Raw genomic sequence first — 27500 nt, 5'->3', positions numbered from 1 at the left:
AACAACGTGATGTGATCGGTCTGTCCTGCAGAGATTTAAACCTCCTTTCAATCAATCAAACAAACAAATAAATAAATAACGCCATCCCGAATTAAGTAATTAATCCCCAATAAATAAATAAATAAATAAACAAACAAACAAATAAATAGAGCCGCCCCCCGAAATAAATTAATTAATTAATTAAGCCCCCTAAACGAATGAACGAACGAATAAATAAATAAATAAATAAAGCCGCCACCCCCCCCCCCCCAATAAATAAATACCCCCACCCCAGTTCACACTGGACACATCCACTGGTTAAATGTTTCATCAAACAAAGCTACGAGTTCAGAGGCATATCAAGAGGTATTGAGATGAGTTGACGCAACAGATCGTAATGTCTTGTGCAATGATGACATGCCGTTACAATTCATAGCCTATTAATACGACAAAATCGCTCTCCTTTACTGAACTGTCCGTGTCTTTTGTGTCTTTGTGTATCATTCTGACAACTGGTCGAGTAAAAGCTTTTACAATACAAATATATGATAAATAAAACAAATACAATAAAAAAGTTATTTGCATATAAAACCAAATGAAGCACTGTATTATTTAAATCTTTAGGCTTGAACGCTTCACATAAACTCACAGAGTCTTACACTCAAAAATGTTTTGATAATTGAAGATTAGATCACAGCTTTAAAAAAGTCTGCATGGGTTTCTTGAGAAAATCCTTCCGCTATGTCAATTTGTTACTCTAAATTGCACCTAGATGTCATTGAGTGTGTGTGTGTGTGTGTGTGGGTGTGTGTGTGTGTGTGTGTGTTTTCCCACCTTCCCTGTGTGTTCCCAGGATAGTCTCTGAATCCACTACACCTCTGACCAGGATAAAGTGGTTAGTGAAGATGAATTTCTGAAAACGGCATCTTTGTGTGAAGCACATTTTCATTAGTGTTGCTCAGGGAAGTGAGTTAAATCAGATTCAGCAGCTTCTGATTATTCCTGAATTCATCATGCGTGACAGAAATTGCATGTAGAATTTTCTATTACTGTGAGGCACGGGTATTCGGATATTCCACGTTCGAACGATCCTCTTTGAAATTCAGGTCTTGCTAACTCAGGGTATAAAAATTCATGGCTGTTCATTCATACAGGTCAACTGCTAAAAATTCAGTAAGTGGAAATTCAGGGCTATTATCTGCAATTCTTAATCAGGCTCTGTCACGTTATCTGTTAGAGGTCAACAGTGTATTGGGCGTGCAAACACACACACATACACTGCATTCAAATATTCAAAGTAATCATAAAAGTGTGTAAAAAAACAAAATGCTAAATAAAGAATGTGTATTTTGTATGATTATTTAATTCTTAAGTCTTTTCAAGTCCAGAAGAACTGTGATCTTTTAAAAACATTTGTGAATCTTATTGTCTATAATCTTTTAAAAAAGTGATGCATAGCTAATGGTGCGTGTCTTAAATACTCAAACCAGCTCCATGCTACAGTCAATGTCACTGATATTTTCTCCTGCAGCCTGAACACGAAGTGAAGCTTGTCCTATACCTGCATGATTTTCTGCTCTTGTTCCTAATATAGTGGACAGTGGATTTCTCAGCTAAAATCTTTGTCAACAATCCTATTTACTCACTGAGGTTTTATTGCCCTGTGCATAAGTTTTTCTGCTGGAGTCATTTGAAGTGTGGCCTTTTTGTTCTCTACAGTTTATCGTTACTCTGATCAAGTCTTTCTTGAGCAATATCTGAGCTTGTGACCTTTAAAGACCTTATGTGTGTAAGAGTGGCTTATGTAACAACACGAGTAGGCTCCATTATATTTAGAGCCGTATCCAAGCTTCGATGACACGTTGACGACACGGTAATGACACATCGATGACTCGGTGATGACGTGTTGACTCATCATCATATCTGACTGTTTGGGGAAATGTTGCATTTTTGACGCCACATTTCATAACTTCACTGAACAGCTATTTTTAAAATCCCTTATCTGCTGTTCAGATCTTGCAGCAGCTCCTTTGCTGCACAGGCATACAGTTGTTTTCCGTGTTACACTGACGCTACCGATTTAGTACAAACATGAAACTTTAAGTCAAGGTGTTCTGGTGTAAACATTTGACCATTTTCTTCTCCCCCTTGATCAGAATGTCCAGTGAGGTCCAGCCGAGGCCAGGTGACAGTCCCAATACGAGTGGAGGCAGTTCTGATGCCGAACAGAGAGACGTAGCGCCATCGGTGCAGCCTGAGGAGAGAGAGAGAGAGAGGGAGAGAGAGAGGGAACAGGCTCCGCCAAAGAAAAAGGAGGCCAAGTTCTCCAGCAAGACACCTGTTAAACTCTCTACCAGTGCCAAGAGGTGGGCCACAGAGTCTTTTTTGAAGCACGGCAACTAGATCCCGCTTTCTACAAAGCAGTGTTTCCTCATGCAGTGATTCAGTGTGGATTAATAATTGATTCAGGTATAATACAGGTGTACTGACATAAACCTGCAAGAGCCACTGCATCATAATCAGGATGAGCTTCTAAGTGTAGCGTGACCTGTTAAGATAGAAGAGAGGGAGAAGAGAAAGGAGAGTAAAAGGAAGAGGAGAAAGAATAAGAGGAGAGAGGTAGAGGAGAAAACCAGAGAGGAAAGAGAAAGAAAGATAGGAGAGAAAAGGCGAGGAGAGTGTAAGGGATGGGAGAAAGGGAGAAGTGAGAATAAGAGAGAAGGAGAGGGGAGATTGAGAGGAGAGTGTAAGAGAAAGGTGAGTACGAGAAGAGAGAGAACGAGAGGAGCGAATAAAGGAGACGAGACCGAAAGAGAGGAAAGCGAATGAGTGAGGGAGAGTAGCGGGAGGGGTAAGAATAAGAAGAGGGAGAAAAAGAAGTGAGAGGAGAAAGGGAGAAGTGAGAATAAGAAGAGGTAGAACTAAGGAGGTGTTTAAAGATTGGAGAGAAAGAAAAAAGAGAGAATGAGAGGAGAAAGTGAGAATAAGAAGAGAGTGAAAAAGAGGATAGAGGGAGGGGAGAAAGGGAGAAGTGAGAATAAGAAGAGAGAAGGAGAGGGGAGATTGAGAGGTGAGTGTAAGAGAAAGGTGAGTACGAGAAGAGAGAGAACGAGAGGAGTGAATAAAGGAGACGAGACCGAAAGAGAGGAGAGCGAATAAGTGAGGGAGAGTAGAGGGAGGGGTAAAAATAAGAAGAGGGAGAAAAAGAAGTGAGAGGAGAAAGGGAGAAGTGAGAATAAGAAGAGGTCGAAAGAGAGGAGAACATGAGAAGAGAGAGAATGAGAGAAGAGGGAGAGGTGAGAATGAGGAGAGAGAGAAAGAGAAAAGACAGGATGAGAGGAGATTAAGGAGAGACGAGATGAGGAAAAAGTGACTATACCGAATTGTTTAAAACAAAAGTATTGATCATATGGACTACAGATTACGCCATGAATAAGGAATAAAACACTATTTACTCTATTTAGTTGGAAATAATCCACTTCAGTTTGTTAATCCACATCACACATCACACCAGTCTGTCAGGGATTATATTCCTGATATTTATTCCTCTTATACAACAACAATTTACCAAGAATTACAATTGTATTATGAAGTTTATGATGTCATTAGAGACTTTACAGCAGCAACAAAGTGTTTTCATGAGCTTCGGTCTTTCTTTCTTTCTTTCTTTCTTTCTTTCTTTCTTTCTTTCTTAAATATGATAAAAATAAAAAAGAAGAACTCTCATGTTTCTGAGAAACGAAACTGAAAGGGCAAATTTGTGTGCCGGAAAACATATTGTCTTAACGATACAAATAAATGTATATATGATATAAATAAATTTATCACTTACTTGTCAACGCAGAAAGCTTCATCATATCGCCAATATTTAGTTTTTTGTTTAAACATGACGGTTTTGTGTTTCTCAGGCTGTTACTATAACAACAAGGATATTATTATAAACATGTGCTTTTTTTTTTCAAAGCTGCTGTTCTAGAGAATTAACAGAATATATTGAATATATCTGCAATATAAAAATAGATATCAGTTGGCATACTATTCTTTTTTTTTTCTGATACGATTGTTTGAAGCGGGCCACGGAAGCTGCACTGTGTGTTAGAAACGCGAGGCAAAGGGCAGCGTAATAAAACCTCTTCATCAGCGCTCCAGCTTTTCCCCTGCCAGCTCCTGGAACCCAGAAATGTGCCGCCTAAGGAAAAGCTGCTATCTAATTACACACAGAGCAGTGCGGTTTGCAAAACGCCGCTCAAACCCGAGGTGTTTAATACAGGGCAGCGTTAATCTGCCAAGCCTGGACCATTCCCCTGTCAGCTTTCTAGCACCTTCTGGACGACCGAACCCATTTTTATTGCTAAATATACAATCGATATCTTCTAATGCATCAGATTTTTTATGTGTAGATCATGTTTAATAAACCACATGGTTCTGGTGGGATATTGTGTGTGTATATATACTGTCAAGGGCTGTTTAGTAATAATGACCCTCATTGTTTTATGCTCAGCACAGTCCAAGTGTGTGTGGTGTGCGTGGGGGGTGTGCGTGGTTTGGTGTGTGAGATATACCTTTATTCGTCCCACAATGGGGAAATTTCTCTGTTACAGCTGCAAAGAGAAAGAAATGCAAATACTGTATATATAAAAATATGTGTGGTGTGTGTGGTGTGTGTGGTGTGTGTGGTCCTTGTGTGTGTTTGGTGTGTGTGTGGTATGTGTGTGTGTGTGTGTGTGTGTGTGTGTGTGTGCTCGCTGCGGTATACTGCTTGATTATGTAAGTGGCAGATTTTGCTTGTCCCGTGTTCTTGCTGCTCTGGAGATTGTGTTTATGTGCACACCTGCTGCCTTGATAAAGACCTGCAAGATTGCAACAAAAAAAATACCAAAAAAAAAAACCCCAAGCAATTTCTCGAAATGCATTGCAGATTTTTTCAGGTTGTCATTTATGCCTCAGCTATTTCTAGCGTGTTGCTGATCCACATTTTAATGCTATCCTGCTTTACTTGAAAATGGCTTTTTTGAAAGATGAAGCATTTATTTGTCACTTATATGTAACAACACCCTGAAATCTTTCTTCCCTTAAGCAAACTTGTCACAGCGCAGGGTCACAGCACAGGGTCAGAGTGAGGGGTCAAAGTGAGGGGTCACAGCGCAGGGTCACAGCGCAGGGTCACAGTCCTGCTCCGAGCGCCGGGTCAGAGCACAGGGTCAGACTGCAGGGTCAGAGTGAGGGGTCACAGCGCAGGGTCGGAGTGCAGGGTCGGAGTGTAGGGTCGGAGTGTAGGGTCGGAGTGTAGGGTCGGAGTGTAGGGTCGGAGTGTAGGGTCAGAGTGTAGGGTTGGAGCGCAGGGTCACAGCACAGGGTCGGAGCGCAGGGTCAGACTGCAGGGTCACAGTGCAGGGTCACAGTACAGGGTCAGAGTGAGGGGTCACAGTGCAGGGTCACAGTGAGGAGTCACAGTTCAGGGTCAGAGCGCAGGGTCACAGTGAGGGCTCACAGTTCAGGGTCAGAGCGCAGGATCAGAGCGCAGGGTCAGAGCACAGGGTCAGACTGCAGGGTCAGACTGCAGGGTCAGACTACAGGGTTTGGAGCGCAGGGTCAGAGCGCAGGGTCAGACTGCAGGGTCACAGTGCAGGGTCAAACTGCAGGGTCACAGTGCAGGGTGACAGTGCAGGGTCACAGTGCAGGGTCACAGTGCAGGGTCACAGTGCAGGGTCAAGCAGTGATACAGCAGCCCGAAGTTAAGACAGGTTCAAGGGTTATGCTTAACAATGGAAGCTTAGTTGTGCTGAGGCTCGCTTCTGATCATTAAGCTGTGAATGAGTAAATTCTTCTCTGTGAGTTGAAATGATATGATGTACAGATGCAGTATGACTGGAACAACAACAACAACAATAATAATAATAACAATATTATTGATGATCCTCCTCCACCTTCTCCTCCTCCTACTACATTTACAGTGTGTTTAGATTAAATGTGTTGTTTTTCTAAACCGGACTTCTCTTCCTGCAGGATTCAGAAGGAGCTAGCTGAGATCACTCTCGACCCTCCTCCAAACTGCAGGTAGGACTGCGATACTGTAACCGCTTCATGCCATTGTTTTTTTTTTACGTCATGGTGCATGTTTTGTCAATTTTTAGCCAGGGTATGTGTTTACTTATCGGTTCTTTTTGGCTGGCTGGAACTGCACTGTATCGTGAGCTTCATCACAAGCTGCATCATAGCTCATGAGGCTCTAGAAAGTTCTCCAGTGCTCGACTGTAAATACGCAGCACAAATGAAGTGTGAATATCACCAGCGAGTTATATCTTCTATCAGAAACAGTAAACTCACACTCCACTCTGCACGTCAGCAGCATCGCGGTCACTTTCAGACATTCACAGAATACAAAAGTGCAGACAGTAGAGTAATACAGTGAAGAAGTGCAGTGGAAATCTATACGCAGGGTCAGGGGTCGTCAACTCTGTGTTTCTGAGCAGAGAAAAAAAAATACAATAAACGTATGGAGGGAAAAAAAAGCTGAAAATCAGTGAGTCTGGATTTCTGAGCATGGAGCAGCTCGGCTTTTGTTTTGGATCTTCTGTTCCGACTCGTGTTTGTTATTTTCCAGTTTTCCAAAAAAAAAATCTGTCTGTCTGTCTGTCTGTCTGTCTGTCTCTCTCTCTCTCTCTCTCTCTCTCTCTCTCTCTCTCTCTCTCTCTCTCTCTCTCTCTCTCTCTCTCTCTGTCTTTTTGTCCACCTGTCTCTCTGTCTGCCTGCTTGTCTGTCTATCCATCTCTGTCTATCTGTCTACCTGTCTGTCTCTCTTTCTATCTATCTTTCTGTCTATCTATTTATTTGTCTATCTGTCAGCCTGTCTGTCTGTCTGCCTCTCTGTCTATCTATCTGTCTGTCTCTCTCTGTCTTTGTCTTCCTTCTGTCTGTGTCCCTGTCTGTCTGCCTTTCTGTTTGTCTGTCTCACTGTCCATCTGTCTGTCTGTTTCTCTATCTATCTATCTATCTATCTATCTATCTATCTATCTATCTATCTATCTATCTATCTATCTATCTATCTATCTATCTATCATTTAGCTGAAGACAGTTCAGTGATGAGATTTTTTACAGACTTTCACAGAAGAGCTTGTCATGAATACGGACATGAACAGAGTGAAATACACATTTATTCTTTCAGCATCAGTTTCATAATAAACCTCTCCATCATGGCTGTGGTCACAAGTGGTAGCATGAAAGATCACTATGAAACAAAACACTAATAATCACTTTCAGTTGTCTTTTATTTATTTTAAGTAAAATACTAATTATTATTAGCAGTGCATTCAAAGTTAGCTGTCAGCTGTGTAACAGGTCCTTAATAAGGAAGTCCTGTCTATTCACTTTCAGGGTGTGTGTGTGTGTGTTAGGCTGGGCAACAGGTTTGGGCTGTACATTTGATTTGCTATGCTCGGATACTGTTAACGGTCTGCGTCGTCTCTCACAGAAGACGGCACGGAGAAGAATGTGCTTCTCCAGAGCTCCATTTTGTGCAAGAATTTAATGTGAAGCTTTTCCTGACTGCTCCAAGACAAGCCACATGTCGAGTGCTCGTTCCGTTCACACAAGTGTCAGAGCGCGTCGATGCGGCCACTCTCACAGACGATCCGTGTGTAATCTTCCTGACGCTTGTCTTTTCATATTCATATCCGACTGCCTCCAGTGCGGTGTGGAGAAGCAGATTTTACACACAGAGAAGACACCAGAAGCCCAACTCGAAGCTCAGGCTTGTGTGGCTGTAGGAGAAATATTAAATCCTCACCAAAACACTGTATGTGTTTAACTTATCCTGAAGATAGATTGTAGAATATATGAAGGCTGAATTTTGGTCCCACGTTTCTCTCAGCACACACAGGTCTTTTTGTTGTGCTGCATTTTGCACTGTTTGTCCTGATGAAAAGAAGTCTTAATGAGAGTCGAGGGGAGGATCTACTTTCTCGCATGACGAGAAGCTTTCTTGGGTTTTTTTATTTTTTTTGACGATTTATCGCTGCTATAATGTAAGCGATATGAAAAATGTTTCATTTTACAAACTGATATCATGATATCCACACATCTGTGAAAAGCTTTTCATGGCATTTTCGCTATCACGTCGTTATATGTTAAATACGTTAAATGTACAGTGATTTTTTCCCCCTGTTATTTAATCCTGCTAATTTTTGATAGTTTGTAGACTACTGTGAACGTTTGAAACCGTAGAAGATCTGTTACGCTGTGAGCTTAAATACACTTTGTGTCCATGAGCGTCGACTATAATTGCCTGTCTGATAGACTGTACAGAGGAATTAGATGCGAGGTGTGTGTGTGTGCGCGCTCCTTGTTATACAGTTGGGTTTGATCCAGGCATGTTTGCTGAGTGTGACATTGTTGAAGCACAGTGCTGGCGTTTAACTCACTCTCTCCCAGATCCTGAAGCGTTTTGCTTTCTGAGAGGAATCATTTGGCGTCTTGCTGAAAGGAGGCCATTGTTGACATTTCAGAGCTATTTCCTCTCGTTTTAATCACTTCGGTCACCCTGATGAAGGCTAATGAATTGAACGTGACAGCCATGCTGGAAGAATTTGTAAATAGCAGCACAGCAGAGACGTTATATATCAGCTCCTGTGCTCGGCGTACTCCGCTGCTTTTAACTACCATATCATTTCATCAGGGCTCTGCTGCTGTTTGGATAAGAATCTCTCAGCTGGATGAAGGCAAACAATGTGGGATCCCAAAAGGACATTTGCATTCTCTCTCTCTTTCTCTTTCTCTGTCTCTCTCTCTCCCTCTCTCTCTCTCTCTCTCTCTCTCTCTCTCGCCCTCTCTGTCAGTTCAGCAGCTTGACTGCGTTCAAATTAAAATTAAAATATTCCTGTTACACCACACCGTGCTTCAGTCTGATTGGTCAGAACGCTTTGATAGCAGCTCTGAAAAAAAAACTCAGGCTATAATTCAGGTGTTTGTATTAATGCTCCCTTTTACAGGGACTCGTATATAGCGGACAGTCTGCTCTACATAATCGAAGTCTAATTGTAAACAAATGACAGACGGTGTTACAAAGAAAAACAAAGACTTCAGAATCTAGAAAGATTTGTTTCCTGGATTTGCATGTTTTTTCCTATCCAACACAATTTATCACTTACTCGCTCTCCTTCTCTCTCTCTCTTTAGCTCTCTGTCACACTCACTCGTGGCATGTCTTTTCCTCTCTCACTTACGTCCTCTCTCACTCATAATGTTATCATTCTCACTCATATACAAACTCTTTCTCTCACTCTAGTGTACACCCTGCATGTGCCTGAAACCATGTATTGTAACAGTACAGTACAGTGTGCATTTGATCCGTACCTATTGCACTCGATTCAGTACCTGCTGCACTTGATTCATTACCTATTGCACTTGATACAGTATATACTGCACTTGATTCAGTATATACTGCACTTGATTCAGTATATACTGCACTTGATTCAGTATATACTACACTTGATTCAGTATATACTGGACTTGATTCAGTATATACTACACTTGATTCAGTATATACTGGACTTGATTCAGTATATACTACACTTGATTCAGTATATACTGGACTTGATTTAGTATATACTGCACTTGATTCAGTATATACTGGACTTGATTCAGTATATACTGCACTTGATTCAGTATATACTGGACTTGATTCAGTATATACTGGACTTGATTCAGTATATACTGCACTTGATTCAGTATATACTGGACTTGATTTAGTATATACTGCACTTGATTCAGTATATACTGCTCTTGATTCAGTACCTACTGAAGTACAGTACCTACTTTTGCTCACTCTTTCATCATTCATTTAGTCTTAGCTCACTCCGTTCCTCACATGCTCATTCTTATTCTCACTTCCAGCTCACTCTCTGCTCTCCTTGATGCTTTACTTTTCCTCTCTTTCCCACTCACAGATATCCCTCCCTCCCCCCTTCCTTCTCATCTGTCTTTCAAAGAACGTACCACTGAACATGATATAAACTGATATGTAATGCAGCAACCTTTGTTGTATAAAACAGGCATTTGATTATTATCATGCTTTACTTCTAGTTAGGATCTGCAGCTTGTTTGACTGCATTTTAATAAACGCATCGATGCTGCATAAACAGTTTTTCGGGAGACAACATGTCAAGACATGTCAGGATGCATGCTAACTCTGGGAGGCACGCTGACACACAAAGACGTCATTAATTGAGTTAAAGAGACTGATGTTTATGTTGATTTTTTAAACGTTTTAAACATAAAGATAGAGCTGTTTTAAGGGAAAAAGGGGTTGGTGTAGAGTTCTGGACTGTCATCGAACCTGCGTCACATCATATTTCATCATTTTCAGCAACCTTGGCCTTCATAACATGCTTTTTATGTCATCTTAATCAGCAGTAAACAGTTAAAGATAAGTCCCACATGCAGAGATATGTGTTGAGCCACACAAGCTACCATCATCTGATACTGATACCGATACTGACACGTTTTAGCCACAATTATGAACAATACTCTGTTTATTTAAGGAATTGGGTGTGTGCGGTTGTGTGTGTGTGTGTGTGTGTGTGTGTGTGTGTGTGTCCGTCCCAGGGTGGTCATAAACTCACTGACGCTTTCAAGTCTCTTCAAAGGATACAAACAATGCACAATGCACATGAGGTGAAGAGTGAACTGAGCAAGAAGGAGATGAGAAAAATGAGAGAGATACAAAAATGAGAGAGAAACAGACAGACAGAGAGGCAGAAAGAGGTAGAGAGAGAGAGAGAGACAGACAGACAGACAGACAGAGATAGAGAAAGAAAAAGAGAGGGAGAGACAGACAGACAGACCAGCAGAGATAGATACAGAGAAAGAGAGGGAGAGACAGACAGACAGGCAAGATTAGATAGAGACAGAGAAAGAGAGGGAGAGACAGACAGACAGACAAGCAGAGATAGAGACAGAGAAAGAGAGGGAAGAGAGGGAGAGACAGACAGATTGAGACCCTTTCATACCCTGCAGTTATAATTAGAGTTTAATCAAACTCAACTGTGACCTTGTTTGCTGTTCAGCTTAAACCTCAAACCACTGAAACTAACAGGAAAATCATCACAACACACAAAGCCAAAGTCCTCTATCTATCACATGCATTCAACATGAATACAGCTTTCACAACGGAACTAAAGACTTGGGAGCTTAAAAGAAGAAAACTGTGCTAATCTTGCCAAGTCAAGTAGTTTTCTTCCCAATATAGAAAAACTAAAAACATATCACAAAATTTGAAAGCAAGCTACAAAATCAAGAATTTCTGGCTGCAACAATCAGGAAAAAAATGTAATCCTGGAGAAACTAATAAGGCTAGCAATCTAATATTCAGAAATCTGGATTAAGTCTGAGTCGAGGTGGAATGAGTTGGCGGAAGTTTCAGCGGTTTATATAGCCACAGAAGATCCGTCTGCTGTGTTCATTATTCATATTAAGAGCATATTAGTCTGTGAGCCCAGTCAATTAAATTACACAGTAAACTGTATATTTTTTTTCTCTCCAGCCTTTAACTGATTTGTTTAAGAGGAGGAAGGTCCAGTACTGTAGAACTGACAGATTGTTATTAAGAGGCTATGAGAAACAGGACGGTCCGATGCAGCAGTCCTCAGGGTTCTTCCAGATGCTCCAGGTTTCTGCTTCCTCCCGCTTCCCTGCACACCTGTACCAATCAATCATGAGCACAAAACACCTGACTCAGGTGTGTAGAAATATGGAGCACCTGGAACAGGACTGAGGACAGAGAGCTAGGGAAAGGCAGATCTACCAGAAGCTTCCAGCAGGAAAGCTGGGCATCTTCAGGCCTTTCGTTTGTTGTCATAAAGCTCGCCTGGTTCTTTCGTCTTGTGCTTGTTTCCTGCAGCATCTTCATCAACACTCCTAGATATACAGCAAAGCTTCATTTATATGATTAGAGCTGAAGCAAAAGCTGCAGTGGGAAAGATTCGCTCCAATGACAGGACGTGAATCAAGCATGCAAAATGCATCATGGGATTCAGGCAGCAGTTTTTGGATGCTGAACGTGGTGGAATGTTTGTTTGTTTTTTCATTCCTGTTCATCATATAAAGACGTCGTATGTGGTGCGTTCAAGTCGTTCTGAAAGATCGTATTTACGAGATGAAACGCACATGAACAGCGCTACAAAGTCAGAATTACAAGCGGGGAAATGTGGAATTACGAGCGGGGAAATGTGGGATTTCCATCAAGTGGAGTTTCCGAGTCCCAGTTTTCTAGTGTCTGTCTAGCGGTTGCTTTTTTTTTCACCATAAGACACGTTAATCACCTGCACAGTATAATAGAATAGAATGGGGGCATAGAAGCCTTTATTATCGCCACATATACAATACAGCACAGTGGAATTCTTTTCTTCACATATCCCGACTGAGGAGGTTGGGGTCAGAGTGCAGGGGCAGCTGGAGCAGGGAGGGTTGAGGGCCTTGCTCAAGGGCCCAACAGTGGCAGCTTGGCTGTGCTTGGCCTTGAACCCTGATCCTTTGATCAACAACCCAGGGCCTTAACCACTTGAGCCACCACGTATAAGCTAGCGTTGTGCAATTACAATATAATACTCTAAAATTATAAAACTGTAAAATGTAGGGTCTGTAGGAAACTGTAAAATGTAGGGTCTTAAAATAAAAAATTAAACGACTTATTTCTATAATTACTTACTAATAGACTGAATGTGAGTCTCTCTGAATTCTACACACACTTTGCAAAACTATGTTTGTTTTATTTCTTGGCCGGTTTATGAACGAGGTTTCAGAACTACAAACTTTGTTTAATTACATGCAGTGAAAAAAAACAGACAAATCTGAGCTTCACTTTCACTCGGATTCAGACTCCGTGTGAATAATGAATTAGTTATTAGTAAGAATTGTGTGTGTGTGTGTGTGTGAGAGAGAGAGAGAGAGAGAGAGAGAGAGAGAGAGAGAGGCACTTGGCAAGGCTTTGTTTGTTTTTGTCCTAGCTGTACTCTTGCCCAATGAAAGAAAGGTATTTTAGGAGCACGTTTCATCTGCGCTGTGTTCGTTGTGTGAAAACAAAGTTTCAGTTCCATCGTTGTGAAAGCTTCCTCTGAGGAAGCTCATACTGAGACCCTGACCACACTGGACTCGTGCGACTCCTCATTCTTTAACGATGCATAGAATAAAATAAGTCAGATTTACATTAATGAAGATTAGCTTTCTTAAGTAAGTAGATGGAATCAATTTCAATCATTTCTTTAAATCCATGTTAAATCCTAATTAAGACACGTGTTCAGAGATGATGGATATTTACTTTGCTGGTTTATTTGTATACATTAGAAACACCCTAAAACATGCAGTTGCACCTTTAAACCTGTAGGTGAATTGCAGGGCTGACGAAGTTGTGTTGTTGCCGAAGGAGATTTGAGAAAATTGCCTTAAAATAGAGTCAAGGTTACAAGCATCACATCGCTTTCACGTGGTCGAGATTTGTCTTTGTTTTACTCACCGTACCATCCGCCGACTTCCTCTCTCACTTTCTGGTGTGCTGCCGATTAAAGCATCCACCCCCATACACACTCGCATGCATGAATGCACACACTCGTACACGCTTGCACAAACACACACACTGGATACACATTAAATCAAACACACAGACGGATCTGCACGCTTCCTCTCTCTCTTTCTTTCTCCCTTTCTCACACACAGAGCACTGCTGTCATATCAGTCTCCTTAATGACTGTATATTTGCAAAAGATTATATCTGTTTCATTTTGAGCTACATCAAGTGTGCTGTTTTATCCGATCTTTACTAACTCATACACTGTTCATGTTGGCGCTTGTCTTCTATCCAGTTTTTGTTTTTTCTCACCGGCCTGATAGAGTTTCTGAATTCCTGAGCTCATGCTGAAAACAGCTGACTCGAGCACTGTTTTGTTTTGCAGATCATCACACCTCAACACCCCCAGCTTCATTAAAATAAATAACTGAAGCCTGAAAAGTTCAACCTTTTCATTTATTTTAAGGACCTAAACAAACTTCATGGTTTATTAGGCACAATTTATATTTGAGACAGAAACCAAAACACTGAGACTCTACCGACTGCTGCCTTTAAGTAATTACGAGTGGGGGATTTGCTTTCAGATTGGTGTTTAAGCTGGTACTGCAATACAAGGTGGATATCGTCATATAATCCTCATATAGAGGACGTATCGGATATTAAACCGATAAGAGTTTAATAAGATAACACTCTTGTTCCTGGATCATGGCTTTTTTTTGTCTTATTGTGTTTGTACTATTTGCACATTTAAGAAAAGTACCTATAGCACACATTTAAAGCATTACGGTGCAGATGATTATTTACATTTACAGCATTTGGCAGATTACCTTCATGAGAGCAACATACGTTTTATTTCAGTTTTATAAAACTGAGCAGTTTGATGTTTCAAGGGCTTTGCTCGGGATCCCAGAAGTGTCAGTTTAGGTGGACTTGAGGTTTGAACTCACAAGCTTCTGATTAACCATTAAACTTCCAAAAACCCCATGAATAGCTTCCCCTTTATCACTGGAATACTTTGACATATAGAACAAGTTCATGATGCTCTTCATCATCGTGTTGTCATCATCCTTCCATCATCCAGCAGTTGGTGTGGGGTGTTTTTGCCTTTCATTAACCATGATGTTGTCTGTATCGACCGAACATCTACACTCTGGTCTTGTCTCATTGAGGAAAAGTATATGAAAAAACATGTTTATTGTAAAGAGAGATCTTCTTCTCTTTGAAAGCCACAGAGGCTTGTCGATCCCCAGACGCAGTAGTTCAGTCCCCATAGGGCTAATTAATCCTAGTTGCATATTTAAGGTCATTGCTGATGCAGTTCTTTCTTCACATGATGTCTTCAGAGCACCAAACTGCTAAAGATTAACATATCAAGTACCTTTAATTAGAGGAACATGGCTACTGATGATTATAAATCCAGTAAAATGTGTACCTGATTTCCACACTCTGGCCTAGCTTCTGTCGAAAAGCTGAGGCCGAGTCGACTCCATAGTAATATTTCAAACCATTTAATTAACAAAACTTTTTCAATTTTTTTTGGCAGCTACAAATTAAAGTATTTAAAGGAGCAGATTATTTTAAACAAAAGTAGGTCTCTAATGGTTAAATCATTCATTTTTTTTTCTTTTATCATTTTTATTTTCGAACCCACCGCTTTCTGTTCCACCACAAGAAGCTCCGCCCACCTGCGGTCCACAGTGACTCACAAAGTGTGTATAAAATGTTTGGAATAGATTTTATTAGCCATTTGTAACTAGCCACTGGTTCAGAGGCTGTGTCTTAATTGTGTTTTTTATCATAATGTTCAGTTTACGTCAGTAAAGTTCTGTCTGTTTGTCTGTATGTCTCTCGATAAATAAGCAAGGGTCAGTGGTGGGTCAAGTGGTTAAGGCTCTGGGTTGTTGATTGGAGGATCAGTGTTTAAGCCCCAGCACTGTCAAGCTGCCACTGTTGGGCCCTTGATCAAGGCCCCTTAACCCTCACTGCCCCGGGGGTACTGTATCAAGGTTGGCCCTGTGCTCTGACCCCAACCTCCAAAATTAGGATATGTGAAGAAAGAATTTGACTGTGCTGTAATGTATATGTGACAAAATAAAGGCTTCTTCCATCTATCACCTTTATTTTATGCGTTTGGATGTAAATATTTATTTATTTATTTATTTATTTATTTGATGCTGAGTAAAAGCTATAACACAAGAATGTGTAACAGATGCTTTTGTTGATTGGTTTTGAGAGAGCGCATTAATGTGCCAGGTTTGTGTGCTTGCTTCCTTCTGCTGGCTTGGTTTGTCAGTAAAAAAAAAAAAGTTTATGAAAGTTTATGATAAAGCCTTTGACATGCTCACTTGTCTAATTATAGCTGCCTCTGGTTTGTCTGTGCTGTCAATACACTGATAAAGCTGCACACATGCTCACAGTTCCTCTTTGTCTGAGCTAGTTACGCTGTGTGTGTGTGTGTGTGTGTGTGTGTGTGTGTGTGTGTGTGTGTGTGTGTGTGTGTGTGTGTGTGTGTGTGTGTGTGTGTGTGTGTGTGTGTGTGTGTGTGTGTGTGTGTGTGTGTGTGTGTGTGTGTGTGTGAGTGACATACCTGAGAATAATATCAGTGTAGAGCTTCTGTATGCTTTCCTCTGGTGTAAGCTGACTTCAGGCTACTCGCCCAATGAAATCTTCATTGCACTTACACTGACCTGTCAGCCGAGAAGTCGAGTGAATACAACGTTTTGTTTATTAAATTTCTAATAATTGTAGTGATTTTTATGAATCAGTCAACACTCTCTCTCTCTCTCTTGCACTCAGAACACATGGTGTTACTCTGAGATTCCTGAAGATTTCTGAGACACTTAATCCAGCCCTTGTCACGGTCGAAGCCTCGGAGATGACGTTGTTTATCTCACTCTGAAGTTTGATCTAAACCGAAGCTCTTGTGTATTGTGACGCTTCCCCATGATGACTGGATAAAGGCATGAATAAGTAGTCAGTGAGTGTATAGGACTTAAAGAGTGTTTAAATGCTCTGTGTACACTTTTTTTAGCACGCATGCTGAAGCTCATCTTATCTCTCTCTCTCTCTCTCTCTCTCTCTCTCTCTCTCTCTCTCTCTCTCTTCGGTTCTATCTCTCTTGCTCTCACTCTCTCTGAATATCTCTCTACCTTTCTCTCTCTCTCTCTCTCTCTCTCTCTCTCTGTCTCAAATATTCTATTATTTAGGTTATCTTTGGTTTAAAAGTTTAATTTAGAGCGCAAAAGTGATAAATGTCACTGTCTCTAATGTGTCGCCTTTCATTCATAACGATGAAATTGGACGGGGACTCGCGCGATATGGAAATTTTGCCAGCGGTTTTAAAACGATCCCTGATTAAAAATGTTGTTCCCATCAGAATAAGGATGGGGCAAAAAGAGGCATTCAGAAGGCAAAAATCTTCTAAGTGGCCAGGACTGTTGGAAGCAGACTTTTTTGTTAGGGACAGGTGGGGGACCCTGTATAAACCTCCTATAGAAAAGTAGACAGCTGACCTGAAGTGGAGGATTATTCATGGGGCAATAGCTACAGACAGACATGTGGCACACCTGAATACAGCAGTGGGGTGGGACTGTAGGTTCTATCTCTCTTGCTCTCACTCTCTCTGAATATCTCTCACTCTACCTTTCTCTCTCTCTCTCTCTCTCTCTCTCTCTCTCTCTCTCTCTCTCTCTCTCTGTGTCTTTCATTTTGTTTTTAAGATGTAGAAGACTGGACGGTATTTTAAAACTGCTTAACTACTTTGTTTCAGCACATGACGAGCCTTTCTCTGAAAAGGTATTTATCGGAGGAATGAAGTACATCTTTTTAAATAGAAAGAAAGTTTGTTAAACTATTTAACAGGAACTGCAATGTTAGTGATCTGGAAAACAAGGAAAAATAAGAATTTGTAGCCTCATGGATGATAAAATGTGCTTTCATGGTATTTGGTGTGTGAATGAAGTCTTATCTACAACTCATGATGGTCTGTTGATTTCGACATTTTGAATCTCGATTGTTTAACTTGTGATATGGAAGGTTTGATGATGTACTGCTTTAAATTGTAATAACAAAGTTGTGTTAAAACTCTGTGTACTTTAAGAAGTTATTGGTGGGTAGTGTGATAACAGTTACACTATTTTTTATTTATACCACGGTGCAGTTAAACGCTCGATTCTGATTGGTCGACTGATAGGACGCTAGTTTGCAGCTGTGACATAAACAACTGGTTAATATTATTCCACTCCTTCTATGTCATAGAAGATTATAGACCGTATTAGCAGTTCTTATACAGGAACTCGAACAGGGATGTTAAAAAAGCTTTGTTTAGCAAAAGTAAGTAAAATGTATAATCGTTGATATGGGGATGTTTTCATAAGAGATGTTTAATAACATTTATGGAAAGAGTCTCGGTTGAAAGCACTTTGCTGCAATCTCGGAGCTTCAGGGAAATTTCCCAGTACAGGAAAGTCTTCAAGACAGAGGAAGTCATGCTTTCCTGGGTTTCTCTGAGAAATAAAAAGGCTGTAGGGTTTGATAGAGAGTGTGAGCAAGAGAGGGGGGGTATAAGTGGAGTAAAACACTCATGACTATATTGTTAAACAAATATAATACACAACAGGAACAGCAGCGTTCTATATTGTGTCATACGTGTGTTATTCTACTTACAGCAAAGCAAATCTTGAGCGATTACAATGTTTACTTATTTAATGAAAGACAAACATCAAAGATATTTTCATGTCAATAAATGATAAACGGTAGTTCCATCATGAGCATCTCCCTCTCTCTCTCTCTCTCTCTCTCTCTCTCTCTCTCTCTCTCTCTCCCTCTCTCTCTCTCTCTCTCTCTCTCTCTCTCCTCATTTATTGATTTATTGATTTTTATTTTATTTATTTATTTATTTATTCATTTATTTATTTTTGTATTCTTTTTTTTATTTACATATTTTTGTATTAACACATTAAGATGTAGCGCACTGAGTGTTGTACAAAAATTTTAATATAATTTCTTGCTTATATTGGAATAAAAGATGTTTAAAAGTCAAACTCTCTCTCTCTCTCTCTCTCTCTCTCTCTTTGTCTCTATGCTCTCACGTCTTCCTCTTACTCTCTGAATTTTTCTCACTCTACCTCCTACTGTCCCTCTTTTTCCTGTCCCTCTCTCCCTCCCTATCTCTCTCTCTTTCTCTCCCTCCATCCCTTTCTGTCGTCCCCCCCCTCTCTCCCACTGAACAAGCCTTAAATGTGTTTTTTAAACAACAGTGCTGGCAAATCAATAGGTCTCAGCATGATTTTAGTCTCTCTCTTTCTCTCTCTCTCTCTCTCTCTCTCTCTCTCTCTCTCTCTCTCACTCACTCACTCACTCACTCTCTTTCTCACTCTTTATTTTATTATTTATTTCCACTCTCTTGAAGCTTCTCTCCCATGTTTCAGTTCAGAGATAATGCATCCCAATCCTCAGGAATGCCCGCTCTCTTTCAGTGCTTCCAGGTTCAGCATTTCAGTCTTTTTTTCCTTTCTTTTTTCCTTTCAAAAAAGTGTAGGCGTTTACCTCATGCGGCATGGTGGAGTCTACTTTTAGGTAAACATTGTGCTGACGATCTGAGAAGGCAGAACGATGATCCGTGTTCGATCTTTGCTTGTTAAATGGCAGGTCTGATGAATACAGATAAAGGGAAGATGTGACATATGGCCTACTTTGATTGAAATGCTGAGAGGAAGCCACTGTATAACGGTGCAGTGCAGCGTGTCATTGATGTAGCTCTCTGACAGCTCATAATAAAAGGACCAAGCATGCTGTTAAGGGAAAATAATAACTGCGTACGATCCTTTATCAGCCTCAAGTGCGTTTTTTTCCCCGATAACAGCAAATGTTTTATTCCTCTTTTACCACAAAAAGTAGCCTTTTTTTATTCCTAATATGCTTTTTTTTTAAGTGAAGTGACTGTGAATCCTTTTTCATTGCTCCACATAAACACATCTTTCATAATCTATGGAGTCTTGTCATTCACACTCCAAGACACTTACTACAAACCACCGAACAGGGTATATTTACAGTCTTTATAGAGAATTACGAATATGCAACCGAGCAGGAAGACACATAGGGCTCGGCCAACACACGTAGAGGATTATACATAGAGGAAAAATGACATGCAAGCCACAGCTCACAATATTTCAGTCCAGGGCATAAGATGCAACTCAGGACGTAGACTGATGAGGTTTAAATGCCTGCCGGAAAGACCCATGTAATCAGTAGCCTGGGGGTTTGGGGGGTGAGGAGTAGCATGGCGTGTAATACGGGGATCATCCAATAAATGTTTCAAGCTTGAACGTGACGTAGTCAGTGGTGGGCCTGGGGAGAAAAGGAAACAGACACAAAAGACACCCAACCCACCAGCGACAGACATAAAACACTTGACATAAATCTGAGCACAAAAGGACGTAATACAATTGCTAACCCGAGGTTTCCTGTTAAAAACACACTCTCAACAGAGCGACAGCAGATTCAGTACAGTTCGACACAAACCACACTGAAATATATCGAAAAAAATGTTGTGGTGTTCGATGTCTCGTTAATATCTTTCAGTGAAACGGGACGTCTTTGGAACGATTTAGATTGGAAGCGTGGATAAAGAGGGGAAAGTCGAGAGAGGGATAATGATATATTACTATAAAGATATAGAAAGGACAATGAAGCAGATTTGCGGCATTTCCGATTTGTCCTGGTGACAGTAGATCTATTTTGGTGAAGTCAATATTATGTTGGATTTTCTTTAGAGTCGTAGTTGTAACCTCCTGTAGGAGTCGTGCTGATAGATAATTAATCACCGTTGAAGAATTTGAAGAGCATTGTGGTGTAAGTTTGATATAATTGATTTGTTTAGTGGGGAAAAAAGCTGTCACTCAAACCATCTCACTGGGGGACTAAATAAAGGTTTTCCTCTTTAGCAAAAGCTGATTTCTCAATTCTGTCCTTGACAGCAGTCTCTCTCTCTCTCTCTCTCTCTCTCTCTCTCTCTCTCTCTCTCTCGCGCACACACACGCACACACACATGCACACACACAAACACACACACACATTCTCTCTCTCTCTCTATCACTCATGCTCTCTTTCACACGTCACACCCCCTATCTGTTTTATACTTTAAATACTGTTAAATTCTTTATGTGCCCTTTTGTGTGTGTTTCCTAGCATGCCATCCCCCCTCGAACCCTGACCTTTATGGAGCTATCACTCCTCTTGTCTTTCCTCCGCTTTGATGGCAGCAAACATTTTACAGCCCTTTTCCTTTTTTTTAAAAGTAGCGGCTCAGCCGTGGTCGAGCAGTGCTGATTTTATTTAGGTTGGTTGTGAGTGTGTGTAAATGGGGAAACTCTTGGAATGGTGTTGTTGCTGACATGTGTGGGGTCAGTCATCGCACTTCCTCTTAATCTAGCCATTAGAAACTTAAGCAATGAAATCACGTTTTGTTGAAAACACTTTTTTTTTATATCTGACTGATCACACTCCTTTTTTCACTGTAGGATTGGTTTTTTTTTGGAGGCGCGTGTGATCTAATCTCAAATACTATTGAACACTATTAAATCAGAAGGAAATCAATCAACATTCTGAATCAAACTGCAACAAAAAGCATTTCATGGCAGCTTTAAAGTAGCACCTGCTTGACTCATGTCAGGGATAAACATCTAGTGGTCAAATTCTGTATTTTCTCTCTTTCTTTTTTTGCCCACCAGGATTTCAGTGCTGTTTTCTGAGTAGCCGCTGTCAGCTCTTGTCCGATTGTATTGCATGGCTCTTATGTCTGTTTACGTTTACATGAAACAGAAGGTGAAGCATTACATCAGGAGCTCATCCATCTGATGATGCGAGTTATGAAACTCTGTGTAAGATGGTTAAGGTTGTGTCAGAGACAAACAACTCTTAAACCTGGATTTAAGAACAACTCCTGCTTGAAACCTGTATAGTAGGAACATTTCTGGAACATTCTGATAGCTTTCTTTGAATCATATTGCGTGGAAAACAAAAAATCATGCCTTTGTGAACAACCGAGTCTGACAAAAATGGCTGAGACGACCCAGGATGCAGACGGGCAGGCAGGCAGGCAGGCAGACAGGCAGACAGGCAGGCAGGCAGACAGGCAGGCAGGCAGACCGGCAGGCAGACAGGCAGACAGACAGACAGGAAGGCAGACAGACAGGCAGACAGACAGACAGACAGAAAGACAGACAGACAGACAGGAAGGCAGACAGACAGGAAGGCAGACAGACAGACAGACAGACAGACAGACAGGCAGACAGACAGACAGACAGGCAGAGAGACAGACAGCGTTCACACTTCACACCAGACAATAAACCTCTGTCTTTTAACTAAAAGCAAATATTAATACAGAGTAAGCACAAAGTGTTTTTTCAGATAAATATTTACTGCTAAAGATAAGAGCGTGTAGACATTTTATCTACAATGGCCTTTTTTTAAGACCGCTTGCAGTGTAAACAAAGTAATTACAGCTGCAACATTCTATAAGAATATTAACCTCTCTCTCTCTCTCTCTCTCTCTCTCTCTCTCTCTCTCTCTCTCTCTCTCTCTCTCTCTCTCTCCCCCCTCTCCCTCTTTCCCTCTCTGTTACAGGTGATATAATTAAATGGTATATTGTTTAAAGGTGTTTAGTCTTTAAATAGTTTTTCGAGACACACCCATGTGAAGCGTTAGTGGAGACGTGTTGAAAGACATTTGTACATTTTATTTAACATAGAGTAACGCCTTGAGGAAATGGGATTCATCAGCATTCAGGCATTAGTTCTGTTTGGTGTTGATTAATGATCTGCTGGAAAAGATGAGCACTGGATGAAGGAATAAATAGAATCATCAACATTAACACTGTGTATTAACACTGATACTGAGCTTGTCTCATGGGAGTGGATGAGTAGCCTACAAATATTTCCTGCTTTATGTTTAGAAAATGTCCAAGTAATAACTTGGAAATGTTTTAATAGGAATGTGTTTAGGATCATCCATTCAGTTATCTATCCATCCAGCTATTCATGTAACCGTCCATCAATCCATCCATCCATCCATCCATCCATCCATCCACCCATCTTTTTATTTTCCATTCCACTTATCCACAGGGTTACAGGGAGACTTTCCCACACACATTTAAATACTTTTGGACAATTTAGAGATGCCGATCAGTCTACAGACATGTCCTTGGTCTGAGGAGGAAATCAGAGTACCTAGAGGAAATCCCCAGGGAAAACATAGGGCATGACTTAATGATTAGCATATTTATTTGCACATTTGTATCAACCCCCAAGGTGTGAGGCAAATTTCCTGACTATTAATTCACAGTGCTCCCTGTTTTCTGGACTATTAAATTGTTAATATGATTTTTTTCTATTTTTTTTTTTTTTTTCGCACGTAGGTTGCATGCTTTTTTGTATGCTTGTTTTTTTTGGCTAAATATGTTACACTGCACTTCATTACATCACATGTTCAATTGTTTAGGAGTAGGAGATCATTTCCTGTGAATATCTCATTAAGGTGACAGATGGTGTAACGCTCTCAGTAGCGAATACTTTAGAGAACAAGAGTGAGAGTGGTAGATACACCAAACACACACACACACACACACACACACACACACACACACACACACACACACACACACACACACACTGTGGTATGATTCACCATTCATAGTCACCCATCTCAATTTATGAGCAACATTAAAATCGATTGGCAGCATTGCTACATCAATACCGCTGTTATTACCCCAGATAAAAGATTTTATTTGCCCCCCCTTCACACACACACACACACACACACACACACACACACACACACACACACACACACACACACACACACACACACACACACACTTCCCTTAAAAAACAACAATGTGTATGTAGAGAATAAAGTATAGCAGTGTAGATGGTTTATTAGGTCTATTGATGTAGTGAAGGTGTTTTAATCACAGTCTTTAATATTAATATCTGTTTGTTTTGATTACGCAAGAAATATGAAAAAAAGGTGACCAATATAAAGTGATGATATATTCATATTCCAGCTAGTTAGCTAGTAAAGTGCAGTAAAGAAGAGTGTAGTTAAGGAGTGTATGAGGAGGTGACTGTCTACCCATAATCCTTTACTTTCCTAACGTTTTAAATAAGATGCAAATCTGTCCTCTCAATCGCAGCTCACAACATTACTGGCGTTTATCTCTAGTAACTGCGAGGTGACTGTTCCAGCAGTTAAGAGAGTTATATTACAGCTAATGCAGCTTTCTTCATTTTGCTCATCTGCAGATGCGAATGAATCCGTTCTAGCGAAAATCGTTAAACTTAAAACGCTTTTGTGTTTAAAGCATGGGGTTTCTTTTTGGTTCTGAATTAAAAGACTGCTACATAACAGGAAACAAGCACCCTGTCGATCAGTGTGACTAGCCAATCATCTCTGTCAGTGAGTTCTTGTATGAGGAAGGGGGCTGACGGCACTGAGGATGCTTCACGTCTCTCAGAGGAAGCACGTGTTATCTTTCTGTCTGTAGTCATGTGACAGGTTTTTGCGTTTACAGTTTTTTTTAATGATTTTTATACAACTAAGCAATTGAGGGTTAAGGGCCTTGCTCAGGGGCCCAGGGAGACCTGGATATCGAACTCACAACCTTTTGATCAGCAGACCAGCACTTTATGTCCCGCATGCTAATAGAGCTATTGTTGATGGAGCACACGGTTGCTGCTTTCACTGAAGCTCTGGTAGGATGAAGTGTCATTTTGGTATGGTTCAGTTCTTTTTCCTGGTGCTTCCAAATGAACACAGATGGATGTGATTACATTCTTGTTCCCAGTGTTTCACTTGTGCCTGTGTCTGGTGCAGAGTCTCATAACAGCCTGTGCTACATGCAGAATTTAATGCTGGGCAGGTGCATATTTTTTTATATTCGGTTCTCGATCGATTAAAATACTGTAGATAAATAAAAGCAGACTAGATTTTTCACCATGAAGAGGACATGATGCATTGCAGGGAAGGATGAAAGATAAATGGATTAGTCTAGCAGGCTGTAAAAGCTCCAATGTGCACCCTGATGTTTTACTTATGCAGAAATCAACTTGACTAGATGAGTTAATGTCATTTAATAACGAAACATATGGTGAGCTATTTAACTAATGAAGTGCATTAATGCAGACTGCAGGGACACAAACAAGTGTAGGATCACGTAACCGTGCACGCTCGTGACCTTGATAAACACTCAGCACATCATTGGTGATGCCTCGTGTTGGGTTTCCTCTTTTCATACGAGATATTTTTCTTCTGTAATAAAAACAATCGTCTTAGGAGCAAGCGGTGACAAATATGTGCTTTTTTCGAGGATTATTTTCTTTTTAATCTGTTATTATTTGGTAGTATTTCTGCTGCCAGCATGTCCACGATTCGGAAAGATCATCCATCATTCGTGCGGATTTTAATCAATCCACCAAGTAAGTCTGTGTTCACACTAGCATCAGAAAAGTAGCTTGTGTCACTGCGTTGTTCGTCTCTTGTTGTCATGTATTGTCAGTCTGGGATATTTCATTCTGCTAGCCAAAATCTATATCTTAAAAACACACAAACACATGCTAGTATTTCCAACAGTCTTTGATTCATTTTTGTTTGCAGCGAAAAGTGTATTTTAATAATTTACTTTCACTTTATTTGGAATATATGTATATATATATATATACGTATATATACGTATATATATATACGTATGTATATATACGTATATATATATATATATATATATACGTATATATACGTATATATATATACGTATGTATATATACGTATATATATATATATATATATTCCAAATAAAGTGAAAGTAAATTATTAGATTACATATTTAATATTTAATATTACTTGATCAGCTACAAACTATATAGCTATATAGTTTGTAGCTGATCAAGTAATATTAACTATTAAATATTAATATTAATATTAATTTGGGGGGAAGTCGTGGCCTAATGGTTAGAGAGTTTGACTCTTAACCCTTAGGTTGTGGGTTCAAGTCTCGGGCCGGCCACGACTGAGGTGCCCTTGAGCAAGGCACCGAACCCCCCCACCCCCAACTTCTCCCCGGGCGCCGCAGCATAAATGGCAGCCCACTGCTCCGGGTGTGTGTTCACAGTGTGTGTGTGTGTGTGTGTGTGTGTGTGTGTGTGTTCACTGCTGTGTGTGTGCACTTTGGATGGGTTAAATGCAGAGAACAAATTCTGAGTATGGGTCACCACACTTGGCCGTATGTCACATCACTTTCACGTAACTATTAATATTAAGTCCTGCAGTAGCAGCAGTAAACACTCTCCAGAGACCCCAGTGATCTCTTACTTCATTCCAAGCTTTATTTGTCTTCGCTCCTTTTAAGAACTAATTGTAAGAATGTCTTGTTCTTCTACTGACTTTCCTTGTCGTTGTTGCTACAACAATTTATCTGATCCACATATTTGATTTGGTACAGATTTTACACCAGATGCCCTACCTGATGTACCACGCTCATGTTTATCACAGGGTACTTACTGGAACTTAGAGAGACTGAGTGAGACAGAGAGAGACTCTCAGTGACTGAGATAGACTCAGAGAGACTGTGGGAAACTGAGAGAGAAAAAGGAGACTGAGGAAGACTGAGAGGGAGACTAAAAGAGACTGAATAAGACTGAGGGAGTCTGTGGAGACTGAATAAGACTGAGGCAGACTTAGAGAGACTTAGAGAGACTGAGGGAGACTTAGGGAGTCTCAGGAAGATTAATTGTAACTGAGGGAATGAGAGGGTAACTGAGAGAGACTAAAGGGTCCTTAGTTGCAGGAACACCAGGAAATAACCTAGGGCAGAAACTGAAGTTGGGTGTGGAGAAGAGCAATAAAGTCTTAGGATTTGTTTCTTTAACGTGTCACAGGTTGCATAAAGTTGAAAAACTTTCAATTCATATATCGCTTGTTGCTTGTCATTGCAAATTGTGGCTCTGTATCATACACACACACACACACACACACACACACACACACACACACACACACACACACACACATACACACACAGAATGAGCTGTCACTTTGTCAATCGCTAGTGTAAACCCAGGGTAACAATAGAAACCATATCTAAGATTATTTAAGCTTTTTCTAGACATGCTTTACTATTGTTAAACTTTTATTTTATATGCTAATAGAGTAACTTTATTTAAATCCTAAAAATGGTAAAGTATGCCTAGAATTACTTTTAATAATCTATTTGGTTTATTGTTTAAGCTTATAATAAGGCATAGCCGATAAATTAGAATGGATTTAAGATATTATCACATCATGATTTGCAGTGTGGGATTCCTCTACTTCTCTTCCTACATTCTTTTCCTTTAGGCAGATAGGTGGCAAAAAAAAAAGAGATTATATAAGAGTTGAGTCGTAATGCAATAGAGTCTTATAGCCAGCTGACGGATCCATTAAGTTTCATTTGAGTTCTTCTGAGTGGCGCATGAACATGATGCATCCTGCAGCTCGGATTATTCACACACACACACACACACACACACACACACACACACACACACACACACACACACACACACACACACACGGGTTAATAAGCAGAGAAGTATTGTTTTTAGCACTTGAACAGTTTGTACAGAGGTATATTTACATCGACGTAGAGCGATGATACCACTGGAGATTCAGCTTGGTTAAAGAGATCTTTGTGTTCCACTTCTTTATCTGCTCTTATACTTTTTGTTCCTTTTTTCCTATCAAGGACTGCTTATGTTTACTGTGCTGGATGGGAAGGGAAGAGTTTTTATTTTTCTTTCTGCGGGTCTCTAGAGGTGCAGTGGATAATTTGTGTCTGGTGTTCTCCACACAGTTTGTGCTGCCTTCAGCCTGTTGGTCAGGGTTTAATCATCTTGATGAAAGGAGAAGGAGATGAAGGCAAGCGTTCTGCCAG

The 27500-nt window shown here is 40.4% G+C and overlaps 1 protein-coding gene across 1 annotated transcript in view; it reads left to right on the top strand.

The window, feature by feature from the left end:
- Positions 1–27500, top strand: part of LOC113654698 (ubiquitin-conjugating enzyme E2 E2-like) — a 52755-nt gene that overhangs the window by 837 nt on the left and 24418 nt on the right. The window contains exons 2-3 of the mRNA XM_027164971.2: positions 2136–2345; positions 5986–6036. Coding sequence (XP_027020772.1) covers positions 2137–2345; positions 5986–6036 — 260 coding nt within the window. The 5' untranslated portion in view covers position 2136. The remainder of the gene's footprint in view (positions 1–2135; positions 2346–5985; positions 6037–27500) is intronic.

The sequence above is a fragment of the Tachysurus fulvidraco genome, chromosome 7 (genome assembly GCF_022655615.1).
Source record: "Tachysurus fulvidraco isolate hzauxx_2018 chromosome 7, HZAU_PFXX_2.0, whole genome shotgun sequence".
Classification (NCBI taxonomy): domain Eukaryota; kingdom Metazoa; phylum Chordata; class Actinopteri; order Siluriformes; family Bagridae; genus Tachysurus; species Tachysurus fulvidraco.
This window is presented reverse-complemented; position numbering and strand designations above follow the sequence as displayed.